Here is a 21,172-nt window from a genome sequence, read left to right on the forward strand (position 1 = left end):
AAATGGAGGTCAATACATTAAAAAAGATAATGTCAGCAATGTTTACAATAAAATAATGTCAAATAAGGTCTTCCCCACCTCAAATTTAAAAAAGAAAATAGACAGTAAATGAAAACAATTATATGAAGCTTGGAACAACTATATGAAGCTTGGAACAACTACTATTTTGGTGTAACTGAAGGCTTCTCTATCTTCAAATATTTCAGAAGTCAATCAAGTATTATGCTGTGAAGAAATAACGTTCTCAAGTTGAAAAATATTCTACCCAGTTAGGTTTCAGTTATATAATTTCCAGAGATATTTTCCTTTAACAAATGAGAAATATATGATCCTTAGTAAAGGAGAAGAGAATTAGACAATAAAGGGATGATCTTGTTAAGTTGTCATAATTTTGGCTTTGTGGTACTTGTGATATATCAAGCCTCAACATGAGAAGTTGGTAAAAACACAATTCCTCAATCTCATAAAATGAAGATATTTTTCCATTTATCAAAATTACAGGCCTGGGGACAGATTCCCAGGCAGAGTACAGAGGGTTTCCACACGTGAGAGTGGGTAAGATAGGGTTTCAGAGCTCAGCTAGAACAAGAAGCGTGTCCACATGTAGTGGCAACCAGGTGTGATGTGTCAGAGCCCAAGCAGAATGGCATTGAGGCCGAGGAAGTTGAGGGTGGAATGGTAGAGCCCAGCAGGGTGGGGAGTGCATCCGCGCAAGTGAGGAGGTGGTGGCAGAGATGGAGAACTGGTTGCATACAGGAGGATTGATCAAATAAGTAAGTATATTCAAGATAACGGAAGTCAGGTTTCTCACAGGGGGTTATTAATATGGAAAGGGAGAAACTAAAATTAATCTCATGGTGCTAGACTAGAATTGGAGTTATTGGTATAAACACATAGCTTCTGACAGATACAGCAATAGATATAAATCAGCGTGCATGCGTGTATACACACGCACGTGCACACACAAACACACACACTCCCTAGCTCTAGTCACTTAGAGGTCTGGGGAGTAGTGATGTCCCACCAGCAGTGAGTACACCTAGTGCCCAGACTTTAGTCTTTAAAGACCATTTTCTGTTAAAAGAAACCAAGGATCGATCCTTGGAGAAATGGTTGATTCTAGGACTGAAGCAAGGACAGTGTAAGATTTTGCTGTGTCAGAATGTAAGAATGGGGACATGTTAAAAGGACACAAAAGCCAGCTTGAATGGGATCCTGATGGTCAAATTAAGGACAATTTGAGCATCAAAATAAATAATGACAGTTAAACATTATAGCCCATTGAATACAACAGGAAACTATGTGTATGTACAGTTATAAATATTTATTTTTTTTAAATAAATAAAATTTAAGTTTAATGAGGAACAGGATATTTACAGTTTTAAAGTACCTCTCCACAAAACACTTATTAATTACAAAATGAGTAACTTCACAGTGGAGAAGCCTGTTAGCAGCACCATAATCAAGTGATCAAAATTACATCACCAATATTGGGGCAAAGGGAAATCATGTGTTAGTTGAAAGACGCACTAACACTTCTGTGATTCTGATGCCAAGAGTACAAAATCTGAATCCAATCATAAGAAAACATCAGACAAACCTATATTGAGGGAAATGCTACAAAATAACTGGTCTTTAACCATCAAAAGTGTCACGTTCATGAAAGCCAAGAAAAGACTGAACACTGAAGGAGATGTGATGATTAAATGCAACATGACATTCTGAACTGGATACTCCACTATAAGATATTATCGGGACAGGTGGAAAAACTCTAAGGATGGGTAGTTATTAATGTAGCACTGATAGTTCCCTGATTTTGACGAATATATTATAATTATGCAGGAGACTGTCTTTGTTTATAGAAAGTATTTCCTAAAGTATTTGAAGTGATGGAGCGTCAGTTTGGCAACTTACTCTCAGATGGTTCAAGAAAAAGTTCCTTCTACTGTACTCCCAACTTTTAAGCTTTTGACTATTTTGAAATAATACTTAAAAAAAAGCCTACATATATATATGTAGGTATATATATACATATATATATATACCTATATAGTGCATATATATGTGAGATATACATATATACAGTGGAGCCGAAGCAAGAAATGTCAGTTGTGACCTCTGTGCATAAATAATTTAAAACCAATGTAAATTAAGCTGCTAAAGCTAGGTCTCAATCACCAGGCTGTTGCTACTATGCAGGGTTCCAAGGGCACTTTGCTGCTAGGTCCAATTCACACACTTCTGTTATGCTGCTATCATGACTAAACCTCAACAGCATAGTCAACTGTTTATGGTAGATTAAAACACACCAAAGTGCATAATTGTGGCGATTTTATAGATTCTTATGTAATTTAGACAGTTTGGTATGTTGTCATAATTTTGCCTTTGTGATATATGTGATATATTAAGTCTCTTAACATGACATGTTGGCCAAAATATGATTCATTGACCTCATTAGTAATCAAAGAAATTCAGAAGTGAAGATATTTTTCTATTCATCAAAATTAGAAAAATTAAAAAATAATCTGATATCTAATTTCTCAGTCTTCCTAACAATTAAGGAAATGCTCATTAGGATGACCTATTTTATATCCATCACAATGACAAAAAATAAAAACACTTAAACATTCTGGGTTGGTGAGGAAATCAGTACTACTTGAACTGGCCAAGTGTTTTGAGTTGGTAATTGGTAGTAACTCTCAAAACAAACTTACAGATATCCCTTAATTGGGCAATTCTATCCCTAGAAATCTCTTAGAATTACCTGTATATGTGCATAAATTTTATGCAGAAATATGTTCACTGACAGCAACACTGAGGGAATAAAGGGAAAATCAGAAATTACCTAAGTATGAAATCATGAGAGTGTTGAGGGGGAGACTTTCACGTTTACCTACATAAAGTTATATATTACTATACATTACTTAGTTAAGAAAAGAATTAATGGATCATGTAATTTGTAGAGGAAAAGAATGTAACTCCTTACTATTAAAAATAAGTAAAACATTTACAGTGTTTTGTACTTTATAGTCAGTTCTTATACACCTTATCCAAACCTTACTGCATACTGTGATCAGAAGGGCAGGTAACATAGCATCTGCAACCTAGGGACAAGTGAGATTCAGGAAGGTCAACCAACTTCCCAGGTGATGCAGCGTAGTGTCAGAGCTTAGACCTAAGCCAACTCCAAATCTTAATGGTAGCTTTTCCCATATTTGGTTCTTGAATGTATCTTATTAAAGAGTTTATGACTTCACACTCAAAAGGCTACTGTAAAGAATGGGTATCCTTTTCAAAGGGTTTTGTCATTCTGGTATGAAAATTAATAACTAAATGAAATGTGTCTACAGCTGGTTTCAGTTGTTTCTGGGAGGTCACTGAGGTTTTCTTGATTTCAAGAATTATATTAGGATGATTAATCTGTCTCTTATTCAGGGGAAGAAAACCACCAAACCACTAGAAATGAGCTCCTAGAAGATGGGAGAGAACGTTCCCACCCCCAAAGATCCTTACTTTTTAGGGAGTTACAATAAAAGAGCATGCATATTTCATTTGCTTCGTTGATTACCAGTCCTCCAAAACACAGACAGTAGCAGCAGGACCCAGGACATACCATCAGGAAACTGGTCAGCATCATCATCAAACATGGCTTCCTTGAGGGCAGACTTATTGAAGGGACTGATGCTATCTGAGTAGTTATACGGATTATAGTCTCGAGAGCGTGGAGAGGAGTGAGCAGGCATCGAATGGAGCAATGAAGCTTTATTATCAAGGGCTGTTTGGCTTGAGTCAGTAGCATCGCCTCCTGCTCTTGGGTCAGACATCCCAGGACCGCCACATGTCTATTAATGGGAAGGGGAAGGCAGAGCAAATTAACTCCTTTTTAAATCTCTTTGAAATTCTACAAAGATATTTCCCTACTGCTTCAAAGGCTGTTTTAAAAAGGTAACAATAACCAGCCAAAAAAAAATTAAGTAATGGAAATCAACATGATGAGTTAAAACTTAACATTCAAAAAGTCACAGTTTATAGAAGAGATGTAAGGAAACCACAGCCATAGGGGCAAATGAGAACTGTAAAAGAATGCTGTCTCTCCTCCTAGAGAATGGACTAGAGGACAGGGGAGGGGGAAGCGTAAGCTGGGACAAAGTGAGAGATTGGTAGTGTATATATGGACATATATACACTACCAAATGTAAGATAGATAGCTAGTGGGAAGCAGTCGCATAGCACAGGGAGATCAGCTTGGTGCTTTGTGACCAGCTAGAAGGGTGGGATAGGGAGGATGGGAGGGAGGGAGACGCAAGAGGGAAGAGATATGGGGATATATGTATATGTATAACTGATTCACTTTGTTATAAAGCAGAAACTAACACACCATTGTAAAGCAATTATACTCCAATAAAAATGTTAAAAAAAAAAAAAAAGAATGCTGTCTCTAATGATTCCTATAGTTTCCTTGCCAGTGGCTTGATCAAGCAATATATACAATGTGATTAGCAACAGTTTCTCTATGCCAGTTAAAGATACAAAAGGACTTTCATTAGCAACACTTTCATTAGCAACACAGAACTAAAAGCTCCCAGATTTCATTATTAAGGTTGTAAATTATACAATGACAGTATGTCAACAAAGTATAAGAAAACCAAATTAAAAAAAGGCCTACTTAAGAAAAAATTAAGAAGTCCCAAAAGGACTGCATAACTTTTGGAAGGATGCCTGATGGAGTTCGGGCACATTAACATACTTATCAAAATATCAATTATGATCATCAATATCACCATTATCACCGTCTACTGAGCAACTCTGTGCCAAGTCGTTAGCTAGGTGCTTCACAAATACCCTTTAAATATTTGCTGTGCGCCTATTCCATGCTAGGTATTACTCTTGGCACTGGGGATATATTCTTGAACAAACGAAAGAATGCTGTCTATCCTCATGAAGTTTACATTCTAGTGGAGGGACAGAGACATTAAGAAAACATAATGAATGAGTAAAGTATGTGGTACAGTAGGAGGTAATTAGTGTATGGGAGGCAGTACAGTATTAAAGGGATCATGAGTGCCGAGGTGGGAGAGAGGAGGCTGAAGATTAAATAGGGTGGTCACTGAGAAGCTACTGGAGCAAAGACTTGGAGGAAGTGAGAAAACTGGCCATGGCTATCTGCAGGAAGAATGTTTAAGGCAGAGGGAATAGCCAAGACAAAGGCCCCGAGGCAAAAGCATGCCCAGCGCAGTGGTTAAGAATCTGCCTGCCATTGCAGGGGACACGGGTTCGATCCCTGGTCCAGGAAGATCCTACATGCCGTGGAGCAACTAAGCCCATGCGCCACAACTACTGAGCCTGCGAGCCACAACTACTGAGCCTGCGCACCACAACTACTGAAGCCCACAAGCTCTAGGGCCCGCGTGCTGCAACTACTGAAGCCCACATGCTGCAACTACTGAAGCCCACACGCCTTGAGCCTGTGCTCCACAACGAGAAGCCACTGCAATGAGAAGCCGGTGCACCACACGAAGAGTAGCCCCTGCTCGCCACAACTAGAGAAAGCCCACGTGCAGCAACAAAGACCCAACAGAGCCCAAAAAAAAAAAAAAAAAAAAAAAAAAAGCATGCCCAGTAAGTTGAAGGAACAGCAAGGAAGCATGTAGCTAAAGCAGAGGAGAGTAGTAGGAGATGAGGCCAGAGAGATAACAAGGGAAAAAAGTCTACTGTATAGACTGTGGCTTATATTTTGAAGATAGAGTCAACAGATTTCCTGCTGGACCAAGTAGGGAGGATGAGAAAAAGAGATGGGACAAGGACAACTGTTCTGTCCAAGGTTTTTGGCTGAGCAACTAGCACTGCTATCAACTGAGACAGAAAAGAACAGTTTAGGAGGAAAGATCAGAAGTTCAAACAGGCAGCTGGATGTATGAATCTGGAAATCAGGAGAAAGGTCTGGGCTGGATGGAGTCATATGATTTATTACATGCATAATAATTTTTAAGGTATGCAGTAATATCCCTATTTTCCTTCGGAAGACATGGAGGCTTAGAAGTGATAATCTGACTAGTGAGTAAATGCCAAACTCACTTCTGCCAGAATCCACTACTTGGGCTCCTGACACTGTACCCTGCTATCACTGGGGAGAAAGTCTCAATTAAGCAGTGACTCTTACTAACCTGTTATTGGTACCATAGGCAGCTTTTGGGGTAGGGAACCTCAAATACGAGTGATAAGCAGGTTTTTGGCATCCAGTTTACTAGGCTCATCTGCCATACAGGCACGGGGAGAAAAACAATAGCAGGAAAGAAGTCAGGAAGCAGAGCAGGGAGCCCTGTAGAGATTTGCTGAAGCATTGCAATGTTCTATAATTTTGTAAACACTGAGAAACCACAGATTCCACAGGAAATGGTGGCGTAGCTTGTTTTGAGAAAAGTCTAAGCTGTGAGAGAAAAGTCTAAGAAGAAGCAGGGTTAAAAAAAAAAAAACTTTTTTGTATAATGGCGGGGTAACAAACTGAGCAATAATATTCACAAATGTCAGAAAGATGGGTCATAACATTCTTAATTGGAACCGCAGAAACTGATGAAACAAATCACTATCACTACACTGAACAGGAATAAAAAAGGTTTAAACACCTTATTTTGTCCTACAAGAGCCACGTGATCTGGCCCAAGTTCCTATACTGGCTTTCATCCTGGTTCTCAACTGTACAAAGCTTGCTCCCATCTAAGTGTCTTTGCACTTGTTATTTCATTTATGGAATTCTTCTCTCCTAGATCTTGTATGGCTTTACTTAGGTCTCAATGCAAATGTCATCTTCCCTTACAACTTAATCTAAAATAGATTCACTTTACATTCTAACCTAGAACTCCACAGTACTCATCTCTACCCAAAAATATATGAGGAACTTGAGGGCAGTGACTCTGCCCAGAGCAGTGCCTGGCACATGGCAGATACTCAGTAAATACTGAGTAACTGACCCCTGGAAAGTTATCTTTGAAAATGACAGAAAACAAAGTTTAAAAATAAAATCAAAAACTCTTAATGAAAACATGTGCAATGTAATAATGTTCAAATACTCACTGAATCGCCTTCATCTTTTTTAGAATCCCTTTTCAATGGCTCATTCATATCTTCTTGACTGCGGAAGCTGAAATTCTGAATTGCTTCAGTGACACCTCTAAGAGAGCTATAAATATCTTCAGAATTCATATTTTCTGTGTCATAATCAAATGCACTATGAAAAAGACAACAATTAATTTTTATTTATGTGTAGTTTTAAAATACAAATACATATGAGGAGATTACACAGGATATTTATAAAGACAGGATTAGAGAATGTATATGCTCTAAAGCATAATGAGCAAAATGAAACCTGACAGCTACAAATGGCTAAAGAACATGTCCCACTGTTTGCCCATCAAGGGCAGCTTACAGTGACTCTAGAATGCACAGCCCTTAACAACTGGCTTGTCTTTTCACCTTCAGAAATGTTCTGACTAACCAGAGGCCAGCAAATTACGACCCCTGAAATCTAAGAATTTTTTTTACATTTTTAAATAGTTGAGAAAAAAATCAAAACAATAACATTTCATGACACAAGAAAATTACATAAAATCCAAATTTCAGTGTCCATAAATAAAATTTTGGAACATAGCAATGCTGATTTATTTAGCTATTATCTATGGCTATTTTCACACTACAGAAGCAGAGCTGAGTAGAGGTGACAAAGACTGCATTGCCTGCAAGGCCTAAAATATTTACCATATGGCCCTTTACAGAGAATTTGCTAACCCCTGTGGTTAACGCACAATAATGGTACTGCTTAAAGAGGAGATAAATGTATTTTACACAAATCTGTAAGAAGGCTGAGAATTTTTAACAGTGAACATAAGTGTTACTGATCTGAATTCTATAATCAGATTCTAAACTTCAACTGAGTCTGGAATTTAGCCATCAAAATTGTCATATATGTATAACATGGAAAAAACAGGCTAGATGATAAATTTGCAATTGGTGTGCAGTATAATGAAGCATCTTATAATTGTAATGAATATGATGAAGCATATGTTATGGTATATGGTTAATAACAAAAATGAAGCTGGTAAGTACAAATATGACCCGCTAGACAAAGTTTTTTAATTTTTAAATTTTTATTTTATTTTATTTTACTTTTTTTGGCTGCAAGCCTTGCGGGATATCTTAGTTCCCCGACAAGGGATTGAACCTGTGCACCCTGCAGTGGAAGCGTGCAGTCCTAAGCACTGGACCGCCAGGGAATTCCCTAGGCAAAATTTTTTAAAAGGCCCGGAGACGGGAAAAAATGTTAATCCATTAATGAGTTAAGAACTTCATCTGAAATATAGCCCATGCTTGAACTGCACAAGTGTGTGAAAATTTCACATGTCTTATTAAGGATCAATCTCACAGTCACATCTTTTCCTAACTATACATATTGCCATTTTATATTTAACCCTTCCCTATTTGTTTTTCTTTATTTTTACATTTTTGTCTATAAGGTTAATTTTTTCTTCTATTTTTAGAGGTGGCTGGCCAATATTAGATCTAAATATTCATCATTATAACTTGACCTCATCACTTATATTGAGTATTATAATTGAAAGACACAATTGGCAATTAATGGATTTATACAGCATATCTGAGAAACATAACTATGCTATTTAATGCAACAAGCAGTAATTTCCAAAAGCTGTGTCCCTAAGTTTTCCTGTCACTTACAAAAAACAGTTCCATATCCTATACATTATTATCATCTAAAGGGTTAGTTTTGGAATAAACATTTTTTGAATTTGCTAAGTTTCTATGTGTCTAAGACCTTTCAAGTTGAGTAGAAATCAACTGGAATTATATTAATGTCTGTTTTTCTGAGAATGGGGAATCTACAAATACAAACCATGATGGAAAATAACCCTTTTATTACCTTGGAGATAAAGTATTCTGTGACGTGTTGGTAGGAGAAGTAAGAGGACTGGACCAGTTGGCAGGTGACCGTGGTGTTGGTCTTGTCAAAGGACTCCCCATGGAACCCTGATGGACAGTCAAATAAACATTAACATATGACCGGTAGTTCAACCAAAAGGCTCTTCAGGAAGCCATACAACCAAGATGTTGAACAACATGAGAGAGCCATACTTATAGGTCATTATTTTAAATATTCATGTACTTATCTCTAGTTTCTGTGGGAAAAAACTTTCTTCCCATTCAGAAATCTAGCTCTTTAAGCCTTTTTATTGTTCTCCTCACACACTTCCTTCTCTCAAATATTACAATATCTTTTTCCTCAAAGATTAAACAAGATCCCAAATTAACAATTTTAAATTAGCTCCCTTTTCTGACCCAATTTTCCTTCCTCCAACCATTATGAATTCTCAAATTCTGTTCCCTCTTGAGTTTGATTTACAAATGATTTTTACAAAGACACCAAAGGAATAGAATCTGGTCATGTTAGTAATTTTCCTATCTCTTAAAATATAACGAAACAATACCTTCTCCTTTTATTTTTTAAAATTTTTTTATTTTTATTTTTTTGGCCATACCGCACAGCTTGTGGGATCTTGGTTCTCTGACCAGGGATCGAACCCAGGCCCTCAGCAGTGGAAGTGAAGAGTTCTCAACAGTGGACCACCAGGGAATTCCCCCTTCTTTTAAAAAAACTGACTTTGGTCCCAAGAAATTGTTCTCAGATTGCTCTCCCCTTAGACATTACCTTAATCCTGCCATAAGTGCATCTACTTTCTCCTTTCCCCATTAGCAAAGGTATCGCTCTCTTTGTCTTTTTAAAACTTAAGTTCAATTCTTCAGGCATATTATGTAAATGGTTTGATACCATTTAGATATAACACTAATGTTTCATTTACTCAGATCTTACTTCTCCAAAACAAAATCCTGTGTTATCCAACCACCTATGGGCTGACAAGCCTGTTATTATTAAATGTGAACACACCCTTTAAAGCACTACCCTCCTCGGGCCTTATTTGTTATTCCTGGAATAAGTCATCCTTTCTGGTCCTCAAATAAGGACTGGTTCATCTAAAGAGCATGTCCTAATTCTCATGGCTTGCAAAGCTGATGCCCTCATCTAAGTTCTGCTACATTTCACTTTCCTTGTTCATACCCTGGCCACCGTTCACCACCATCCTAATGTACACCAAATTATAATAGAAACATGATAGGCCTAAGAACGCTATTCTTTCCAGGAAAATATTTAATTCTGCTCAGGAAATGCTGCCCAATGCAGATGCAAAAATTGTACATTAGGATCAAAGTTTACTTCATGTAAAAAAAAAAAAAAAAAAAGCAATTATTGTTAACTAGTCATCATATTATACAATGGCCAAGAAAATAACTGAAAAAGACCTGGGTTCCATTGCCAGTGTTTCGAAGGTGATTATGAAGAAGTTTGGTAGCACCATCCTGAAAAGTTTTTGGTAAAGCTCCTAATAACATTGTAAACTCTGGGGTATTGAGTTCAAATAAGGAAATCAGGACTGACTGCGCTGCCTAGAAAAGAAAGACATACAAGAAGCATATGAATATATTTTGGTTATTCAAAGGAGACCATTTTCTTCACTCAACATTTCTGTTCAGTAGTGCAAGGCCATCTTTCCCAGGGAAAAAGATGTTCTTATATTCTTTCAAATTTCTTTGCTGGAAGAATAAAATCAAAAACTATTTGACTTACCATTTATTTTTTGAAAGTAAGATAGGAATATGAAAAGTATAACAAATACAACCTAACAATCAATGGCAAAAGTCAACCATACAGTTTCTAGGATTACTCCGTCAATATATGCTCCTACTTCAGTTTTCCTAAAAAAATTATTACAAGAAGAAAGATGGATGGAAATAAGGAACTACATCCCTAAACTATACAAAGCCCATCAAGAGCAACTTAGCACTTTAATTTTCATTTTCTCAATATAGGATTCTTTTTTTTTTTTTTTAATTTATTTCTTTATTTCTTTTTGGCTGCATCAGGTCTTAGTTGCAGCACGCAGGATCTTTCGTTGTGGTGTGTGGGCTCTAAAGTGCATGGGCTCAGTAGTTGCGGCGTGCAGGCTCTGTAGTTGTGGTGTGCAGGCTCCAGAGTGTATGGGCATTGTAGTTGCAGCACGTGGGCTCTCTAGTTGTGGCACGCAGGCCCAGTTGCCCTGCGGCATGTGGAACCCCAGTTCCCCGACCAGTGATCAACCCATGTCCCCTGCATTGGAAAGCTGATTCTCAACCACTGGACCACCACGTAAGTCCCATTATATGATTCTTAAATTAACTAGCTGTATTTAGTCTTCTCTCAAAGCAGCTAATCTTAACAAATCTACAATTCAAAGCTAAAACTAGTCTAATGTTTCTGTGGAAATGGGAACAAAAGCAAGGTTATTCAGATCAGTTAAGAAAACATAAATTTCCTTTCTTCTTCTAAAGTAATCAATTGAGTTATTAAAAGCCACACTGTGAAATTCTGATTACACAGAAACTTAATTGAGAGGAGAAAGAAATCCAAATAGTTCACAATCATGACTTGTATGTAAATGTGCACATCTTGTTCTGGACCCTTTCTGACCCCACTCTATGAAAACCTAAGTGTTCCATGTTTATGACAGCTAATAAACAACAGGAGGGGAATGGTGAAATTAAGTTACATTGGCACAATGGCATACTACACAACACAGCCTTGAAAGATGATGTAGCTCTATACATGAAGAGACTGGGAGAGGACTATTACATACTGCTGAAGGAAAAAATTATAAAACAGCTGTAACCTAAGCCCATTTTGTTAAAAACAACAACAAAGTATACATTGTGTGGGTGTGTACTCTAACATGTTAATAGTGTTTAAATAAAGCTATTTGCATTTTGAAACAAAACTTTATGATCTTGTGTCTTTTTGGAACCTAAACAGTGAAAGGATCTCAAGTTAATTTGAGCAAATGAATTAATAATTGTTAAGGTATATTTTATTCCACCTAGATTTTATTTTGGTGTATGAGATGCAGCTTTATTTTCTCTCTAGAAACAGACAGTCCAACTGTTCCCAAACCAATGAGTGCAGCCTTTCCTCATGACTCAACGTGACACCCTTATCATGAACTAATCTTCTATATAAACCTGTTTCTCTGGACCCTCCTTTATATTCCATTGATCTTTGTCTATTTCTGCATCAAATAATACAGGTTTAAATCGCATGATTTAAAATGCAATAGCTTTATTTTTTATTTTAATTTTAAAATTTATTTTTGGCTGCATTGGATCTTCATTGCTGTGCGCAGGCTTTCTCTAGTTGCGGTGAGCAGGGGCTACTCTTCCTTGTGGTGCAAAGGCTTCTCATTGCGGTGGCTTCTCTTGTTGTGGAGCACGAGCTCTAGGCACGTGGGCTCAGTAGTTGCGGCACACAGGCCCTAGAGCGTGTGGGCTTCAGTAGTTGCGGCGCGTGGTCTCAGTAGTTGTGGCTCACAGGCTCTAGAGCGCAGGCTCAGTAGTTGTGGCGCACGGGCTTAGTTGCTCCGTGGCATGTGGGATCTTCCTGGACCAAGGATCGAACCCGTGTCCCCTGCATTGGCAGGTGGATTCTTAACCACTGCACCACCAGGGAAGTCCCTGCAATAGCTTTAGTATATTTTGATGAAGTCCTTCATTTCTGTTAGTTTAATGTCACATTTATTTTACTAGCTACATTTTACATTTATTTAAAAATAAATTTTCCAGTCTTTAAATAAAAGTAACACATACTCGTGGATTTAAAAAAAAACAACAAAAAACCTTTAGAAAAGGTTTTATAGTTCTCAATCCCCTGTTCAGCTCTCCAGAGAGTTCTTTGTAATGCTTGTTTTTGCTGATTGTTAGGTACACATGGGCTTATATAATTTTTTCTTGATTTATCAGTTAGAAACATTTTCTGGTGATTTCCTACTACATTAGATGAAAACTTAGGTTCCGTTCAATATCAGCCCTACCTCTCCTACCCTCTTCTCCCTTACACAACATAGCTAGTCCATTTTTGTCACATTAGTCAAAATAATGTTTAAAAACATAAATCAGATCATATCATTCCCTTACTTAAAACATGTCAGTCAATGGTTTCTACAGTCCCATCAGTATTCTTGGTCTTGGAATATTTCCAATTCTTAATTTTGATGAAATCCAACTGATCTGTTTTTTCTTTTTGTTGTTTGTGCTTTTGGTTAGAATCCATTGCCAAATCCAAGGTCATGAAGATTTATCCCTCTTTTAAGATTTTTCTAGGTTTAGCTTTTACATTTAAGTCTTTGATCATTTTGTATTAATTTTTGTATATGGTATGAGGTACGGGTTCAACTTCATTCTTTGGCATGTGGCTATTTAGTTGTCCCAGCACAATTTGTTGAAAAGACTATGATTTCCTTATTGAATGGTCTTTGCACCCTTGTTGGAAATCAATTGGCCATAAACACAGGTTTTTTTCTGGACTCTCAATTCTATTCCACTGGTCTTTATGTCTAGCCTTATGCCAGTACCACACTGTGTTGATTACTATTACTTTGTATTAGGTTTTGAAATCTGGAAGTGTAAAGTCCTCCTACTTTGGTTTTTTTTTCAAGGCTCTTCTGGCTATTAGGGGTCCCTTGGAATTCCATTATGAATTTTGGAATCAGCTTGTCAATTTCTACAAAGCCAGCTGGGAATATGGTAAGGATTACACTGAATTTGTAGATCACTTTGGGAAGTATTGCCATCTTAAGAATATTAAGTCTTCTGATCCAAGAACATGGGAAGATTTTCCATTTATTTAAATCTTCTTTAATTTCTTTCAATATTATTTCATAGTTTCTACTATAAATTTTGCACTTCCTTTTAAAAATTTATCCCTATTTTAATCTTTTTAATGCTACTGTAAATGGAATTGTTTTCTTAATTTCATTTTTGGATTGTTCAAGTGTTTAGAAATACAATTGATTTTCCTATATTGATTTTGTATCCTGCAACCCTGCTGAATGTATTTATTAGTTCTAATGGTTTTTTAGTGATTCTGAAGGATTTTCTATATATAAAATTGTATCATTTGCAAACAGAAATAGTTTTACTTTTCTTCCTTTCTCTCTTTTTTTTCTTCTTTCTGGCCTAACTATCCTGGCTAGAAACCGGCAAACCCTGCTACAATGTTGTACAGAAATGGTGAGAGCAGACATCCATGTCTTGTTCCTGACTTTATGGAGAAAACATCCAATCTTTCACCATTAAGTAGCTGTGGATATTAGTAATAGCGGTAGAGGTGCCCTGTATTGGGTTTAAGAAGTTCCCTTCCCTTGATAGTTTGTTTAGTTTACGATTTTTTGTTTTTGTTTTAATCATGAAAGATGTTAGATCTTGCCAGATGCCTTTTCTGTTGAGATAATCATGTGGTTTTTGTCTTTTTACTATTGATATGGAGTACTACAATAGACTTTCAGATGTTAACCTTACATTCCTGGGATAAATTACACATGGTCTTGGTGTATAATTCTCTTTTTATATGTTGCAGAATTTGGTTTGCCAGGATTAAAAGGGTCCATATTTGTAAGAGACGTTGATCTGTAGTTTTCTTTTTGTGTGCGATGTCTTTGGGTTTCTTTTCAAGATAAAACTGTCCTCACAGAATGAGGTGGAAAGTGTTCCTTCTTCTTCTGTTTTTTAAGGGAGAGTTTGTGAAGAACTGATATTAATGCTTGGTAGAACTCACCAGTTAAACCATCTGAGCCTGGGCTTCTCTTTGTGGGTGGTTTTTTGATTACTAAATCAAACTCTTTACTTGTTCTATTGACTTCTTGAGTCACTTTTGGTAGTTTGTGCCTTTCTAGAGATTTGTCCATTTCATCTAAGTTAACTACTTATTGGCATACAATGTTGTAACATTCCTTTATAATCCTTTTTATTTCTGTAAGGTTAGTAATAATATTCCCTCTTTCATTTCTAATTCTAGTAGTTTGAGTCTTCTCTTTTTTTCTGTCAATCTAGCTAAAAGTTTGCCAATACTGTTGATCTTTCCAAAAAACACAACTTTTGGTTTCACTAATTTTCTCTATTGTTTTTCTATTCTCTATTTTATTAATTTCTGCTTAATCTTTGTTTTTTGTCTTGTTTGGCTTGGTTTTAAAAATTGAAGTACAGCTGCTGTACAATATTATATGTTATAGGTGTACAATATAGTGATTCACAATTTTTAAAGGTTATACTTCATTTATACTTATTATAAAATATTGGCTCTATTCCCCATTGTACAATATATCTTTGTGACTGATTTTATACCTAATAGCTGGTACCTCGTAATTCCCCACTCCCATATTGCCCCTCTCCTGCTGGTAACCACTGGTTTGTTCTCTGTATCTGTGAATATGCTTCTTTTTTGTTATATTCACTAGTTTGTTATATTTTTTAGATTCCACATGTAAGTGATATCATACAGTATTTGTCTTTCTCTGTCTGACTTATTTCACTTAGTATAATGCCCTCCAAGTCCATCCATGTTGCTGCAAATGGCAAAATCCCGTTCATTTTTATGGCAGAGTAGTATTCCATGGCATATATATACCTCACATCTTCTTTATCCATTCACCTGTTTGTTTGTTTTTTTTAAGATTATTATTTTTTTGATGTGGACCATTTTTAAAGTCTTTATTGAATTTATTATAATATTGTTTCTGTTTTATGTCTTGGTTTTCTGGCCCTGAGCCATGTGCAATCTTAGCTCCCTGAGCAGGGATCAAACCCACAACCCCTGCATTGGAAGGCGAAGTCCTAACCACTGGACTGCCAGGGAAGTCCCTTCATTCATCTGCTGATGGACACTTAGGTTGCTTCCATCCGTATCTTGGCAATTGTAAATAATGCTGCTATAAACATTGGGGTGCATGTATCTTTTCAAATTATTTCAAACATTTCAAATAATGTTTTTTTTTAAAATTAATTAATTAATTTATTTTTGGCTGCATTGGGTCTTCATTGCTGTGCGTGGGTTTTCTCTAGTTGTGGTGAGCAGGAGCTACTCTTTGTTACGGTGCAAAGGCTTCTCATTGCGGTGGCTTCTCTTGTTGCAGAGCACGGGCTCTAGGCACACGGGCTCAGTAGTTGTGGCTCGTGGGCTCCAGAGCACAGGCTCAGTAGTTGTGGCACACAGGCTTAGTTGCTCCACGGCATGTGGGATCTTCCTGGACCAGGGCTTGAACCCATGTCCCCTGCATTGGCAGGCGGATTCTTAACCACTGCGCCACCAGGGAAGTCCCTATTTTTAGTTTTTCGAGAAACCTCCATAGTGTTTTCCACAGTGGCTGCACCAATTTACATTCCCAAAAACAGTGTATAACAGGGTTCCCTTTTTTCCACATCCTCGTCAACATTTGTTACCTGTGTTCTTTTCGATAATAGCCATTCTGACCGGTATGAGGTGATATATCATTGTGGTTTTGATTTGCATTTCCCTGATGATTAGCGATGTTGAGCATCTTTTGCTGTGTCTGTTGGCCATCTGCATTTCCTCTTTGGAAAAATGTCTATTCAGTTCTTCTGCGTATTTTTCAATTGGGTTGCTCATTGTTTTGATGTTGAGTTGTATGAGTTGTTTATAAATGTTAAGATATTTATCCCTTATTGGTCATATCATTTGCAAATATTTTCTTCCATTCAATAGGTTGTCTTTTTGTTTTGTTTATGGTTTCCTTTGCTCTGCAAAATCTTTTAAGTTTAATTAGGTCCCATTTGTTTATTTTTATTTCCTTTGCTTTAGGAGATGGATCCAAAAAAGTATTGCTGTGATTTATGTCAGAAAGTGTTCTGCCTATGTTTTCCTCTAGGACTTGTACAGTCTTACATTGAGGTCTTTAATCCATTTTGAGTTTATTTTTGTATATGGTGATAGACAATATTCTAATTTCATGCTTTTACACGTAGCTGTCCAGTTTTCCCAGCACTAGTTATTGAAGAGATTATCTTTTCTCCATTGTATATTCCTGGCTACTTTATCATAGGTTAATTGACCACGTGTGCATGGGTTTTATTTTTTATTTTTATTTCCTTTGCTTTAGGAGATGGATCCAAAAAAGTAGTACTGTGATTTATGTCCGAAAGTGTTCTGCCTATGTTTTCCTCTAGGACTTTTACAGTCTTACATTTAGGTCTTTAATCCATTTTGAGTTTATTTTTGTATATGGTGATAGAGGATATTCTAATTTCATGCTTTTACATGTAGCTGTCCAGTTTTCCCAGCACTAGTTATTGAAGAGATTATCTTTTCTCCATTGTATATTCCTGGCTACTTTATCATAGGTTAATTGACCACGTGTGCATGGGTTTTATTTCTGGGCTTTCTGTTCTGTTCCATTGATCTATGTGTCTGTTTTTGTGCCAGTACCATACTGTTTTGATTATTCTGGCTTTGTCAACAGAGCTAGATACAGAATGCAAGAAACGAATGATTAGAGTTGAAGAGAAGTCTCAGGAAGAAGGTGAAAAGAACAGAGGAGGGTCTAGAAAGGAACTCCCCAGAAAATAAATAACCTATGTTTTTGAGCATATGGAAAATCTTAGCCATGAGCATATGACAGAGATGTTGAACCTAACAACAAGTACTTAAAAAACATGTGGGGGAAAAAAAAGGAAAATGAAAAGGTAAATTATTAACACCAGGACAAATAAAGCTTCTGTAAGGAAGGAGGCTGTAATAAACCACTTGGCGTAGGGGTGAATATTTCCACAGTCAAAATTAAATCTTTTCTATTGAGTACCAACAACTGATTCATAAGTATTTTGAAGGTTATGGGGAAAGACATAGGAAAGAATATGGGAAAGTTAAGTCTTAATTTATAAAGGTAGACAGACATATATAATGACTAAATTTATCAACAGATCAATAAATAATGCCTAAAATTAATAAATCAAGAAACAGTGCAAGCTCTTATGTGAAATATATAGGTAAATGCGAGGGGAAAGATTTGAAATATTTTGAATGGCTATAAGATTAGAGGTTGGGAGGACTGTTTCAAAGACAGTTATCTTTAATTCTAAGTTTGAAAATTATACTCATATTAATTGGATAAAATTTAAAATAAAATTTAAAAGAGAAGATTTTTTTTAAAAAGGTCTTTATATCACCAGGTAAGTAACTCTATGCTAACTGGTAACATCCTGAAAATATTAGCTTCCTTCACTGGCAATCCAAAATGACTGACTTGCTTTTCTAATTTATCTTCTAAATCTTAAATTAAAACATACCTTCCGAACATCAGAACTTTTGGGTTCTGTTGTCCAAGTGATGACCCGAGACACTGCCAGGCGAGTTTCACTGGAATTTATAAAATCTCCTGGATCCATCTGTTTGGCCAGAGTTTCTATGTATTTGAGGATAGCAACCTTCACCTGCAGAGGGATGCACAATGAAAGAGGACAATCAGCTGGTCATTGAGGGGCAATGAGAACACTTCAGAAATAATTAGGTGACTTTTTTTTTTTTTTTGGCTGTGCTGTGTGGCATGTGGGATCTTAGTTCCTCCACGGGTGATCAAACCCATGCTCCCTGCAGTGAAAGCGCGGAGTCTTAACCACTAGACGGTCAGGAATCCCTAGGTGATTATTTTTTGACAAATACACAATGAATAAGCAACAACAAAAGAGAAGTTATACAATCACCTACCTACCAGAGGTACAAGTATACGATAATGTGGATTTTTTTCACACACAGCAGAACTTATAAGTTTCATTCCCCGTGTTTGAACAACTGCTAAAGACTCTCTTGATAAGATTAGACACTTCTCCTTGAGTCTGCCTTCAGAGCTTACAGCTGACTCTTGTCTAGATTTCCCTAGGAACCAGTCTTTATAAATCGAAGTACAATTTGCCTCTTGGAGAAATGAATCAAAGAATTTTGGAAATAAGGTATTATAAATCAACTGGGTAATCAAGGTGGGCAATACAGGTTTTTGGCAAACATACAGTAAGACTCACACAATGAGATCAGGTTCCTTAATAGGTCCATCAACTGCTAGAACTACATCTCAAAATAAACGTGACAAAAAAGTTTTACACAAGTACCACTGGAGGAGAGACAATACTTATCTGTATAAAAAAACTATCATATATGAGTTTAAAAAGTCTTATTATTCTCCCAGGAATTCCTGATGTGTGGGTGGCATGGTGGGTAGGTGTGTGGTAGGATGCAGGCTTCAAAATAAGCAGGAGGTGGGGCAAAGCACACATGCTTCTCTCTTAGATGCAGCCTTCTTTATCCTTAGAGTAAGCCATTGTTAAATAATCTCCCCTTTCTCAGGTATGTTGGGGTAGAAAAAAAGTTTGAGAACCACTGTTTTTAAAGTCACATCTAACGTTCTAGGATTTCTAAGTAATGGTTCTCTAAGACTTTACCAGTGCCCTTTAGAAATGGCACCTGGCACAGTGCACAGTCCTTCTATACAGCAGATTCTAAACACATATTAAATGCTGATTTGCTGACTTAGAAAAGGGAAGGTTTAAATATATGATTAAAATAGTGACTTTGAAAAAATATTGTCAAAGATTAAGGTAATCAGGTTTTCTATACTCCTTCCCTTATTATTGATCTTAAGATGTCATTTTTCTCACTCAATCCAAATAAGGTCTCTGGGAAGTACTAAGCCAAGTTAATATATAGGAAGTAATATGTTAAAATTCTGACTCTTGTACATTTTCCCCCTTCTGCTTCCAGTTTAAAAAAACAGAATGCATCAACTTACATTCTTCATTTCATAATAAATGAATTTTAAGAAGTAACTATAACTTTAAGAAATGTACTGAAAAAAACAAGAATTAACCTATCAGCCATCATGAGTGGAGAGGGGAGAGGGAAAGAGATTTATGGTTACTTTTGCAGTAGCAGGCCCAACTAAATTATGGCAGCACATAACATTCTGGATTCTTGAAGCCACGTCACCTTCTATCAGTGTGACTGGCTGAAAGGTGACTATAGTAAATCAAAGAATGAACATCAATGTATTTTGTTTTTTTGAATATATTTATTTGCACTATGTGAGACTCAATTCCATGTCTTGGCAATTTATAGAGAGGCATGTAAAGTTTTTAAAGGGTTTCACAGAATAGGTGTGTTTACTATACCAAAGGCAAAATAACCATGAAACACATATAATCATTTGAAAATTTTCATTTTGGTAGAATATTTCACAAGGTTCTATACATAGTCTGTACTCTGAATAACATAAACATGCATTCTTCTTCAGAGAGGAAAAACAATATAGTTGCTAAGGTGCGTATAATTCTAAACCTGTTTGTGAAACTCAGAAAAAAAAGTCAACAAAATTCCATTTATTTTAAAAAATATTACTCAAATAAAATCTCTCTGTATGTGATTTCCCCCTATTTTATTGCTTCTTTTCTGACATTTACCCACATGATACTCTGTGAGAGATGTAAAATTTTATCTGAAAGATCCAGCACTTCTTCAATAAAGAATTTTTATGCATCTCATACTCAAGTTATTTGTGTTTTTCTACAACCTGTTAAGTTTTTAATTCTTAATCCTGTCACCCATCTGAAAGTTACCTTTATTTTCAGCATAAGGTGTAGCTCTAATAGAACATCTCCTTGCTATCCTAAAACATCAATTTATGAGTTGAAGAGTGATTTTCCCCTACAGCTTTACATGTGTGTGCATATAATATGTGTGTATATATAATACATAAAAGCCAAGTATATACTATGTTCGTATTATATATTATGGTTTATATATAATACACATATATTATACATAGACTGTTTCTCTAAAAGCCCTATATACAAAAGCCATATATACATATATGCATACAGGTATACATGGCTTTTAGAGAAACAGTCTAGGTATATGTATTATATATATGTATATGTATATATAGGGCTTTTAGAGAAACAGTCTGTGATTCGAGTCTCCAGTATGACTTTTTTTTTTTTAAATAAATTTATTTATTTTATTTATTTTACTTTTGGTAGTGTTGGGTCTTCATTGCTGCACACGGGCTTTCTCTAGTGTCGAGTGGGGGCTACTCTTCGTTGTGGTGCGCAGGCTTCTCATTGCGGTGGTTTCTCTTGTTGTGGAGCATGGGCTCTAGGTGCACGGGCTTCAGTAGTTGTGGCTTGTGGGCTCAGTAGTTGTGGCTTGCGGGCTCTAGAGCACAGGCTCAGTAGTTGTGGTGCACGG

At 36.5% G+C, this 21,172-nt stretch overlaps 1 protein-coding gene across 19 annotated transcripts in view; it reads right to left on the reverse strand.

The window, feature by feature from the left end:
• Nucleotides 1–21,172, reverse strand: part of CLASP2 (cytoplasmic linker associated protein 2) — a 178,236-nt gene that overhangs the window by 11,778 nt on the left and 145,286 nt on the right. For all 19 annotated transcript variants that reach the window (XM_059939097.1, XM_059939104.1, XM_059939101.1 and 16 more), the window contains 5 exons: nucleotides 18,226–18,369; nucleotides 10,366–10,509; nucleotides 8,930–9,036; nucleotides 7,072–7,225; nucleotides 3,614–3,842 (listed from right to left, as the gene is read on the reverse strand). In XM_059939097.1, the coding sequence (XP_059795080.1) occupies nucleotides 3,614–3,842; nucleotides 7,072–7,225; nucleotides 8,930–9,036; nucleotides 10,366–10,509; nucleotides 18,226–18,369 (778 nt within the window). The remainder of the gene's footprint in view (nucleotides 1–3,613; nucleotides 3,843–7,071; nucleotides 7,226–8,929; nucleotides 9,037–10,365; nucleotides 10,510–18,225; nucleotides 18,370–21,172) is intronic.

This window comes from Balaenoptera ricei, chromosome 11, assembly GCF_028023285.1.
Source record: "Balaenoptera ricei isolate mBalRic1 chromosome 11, mBalRic1.hap2, whole genome shotgun sequence".
Classification (NCBI taxonomy): domain Eukaryota; kingdom Metazoa; phylum Chordata; class Mammalia; order Artiodactyla; family Balaenopteridae; genus Balaenoptera; species Balaenoptera ricei.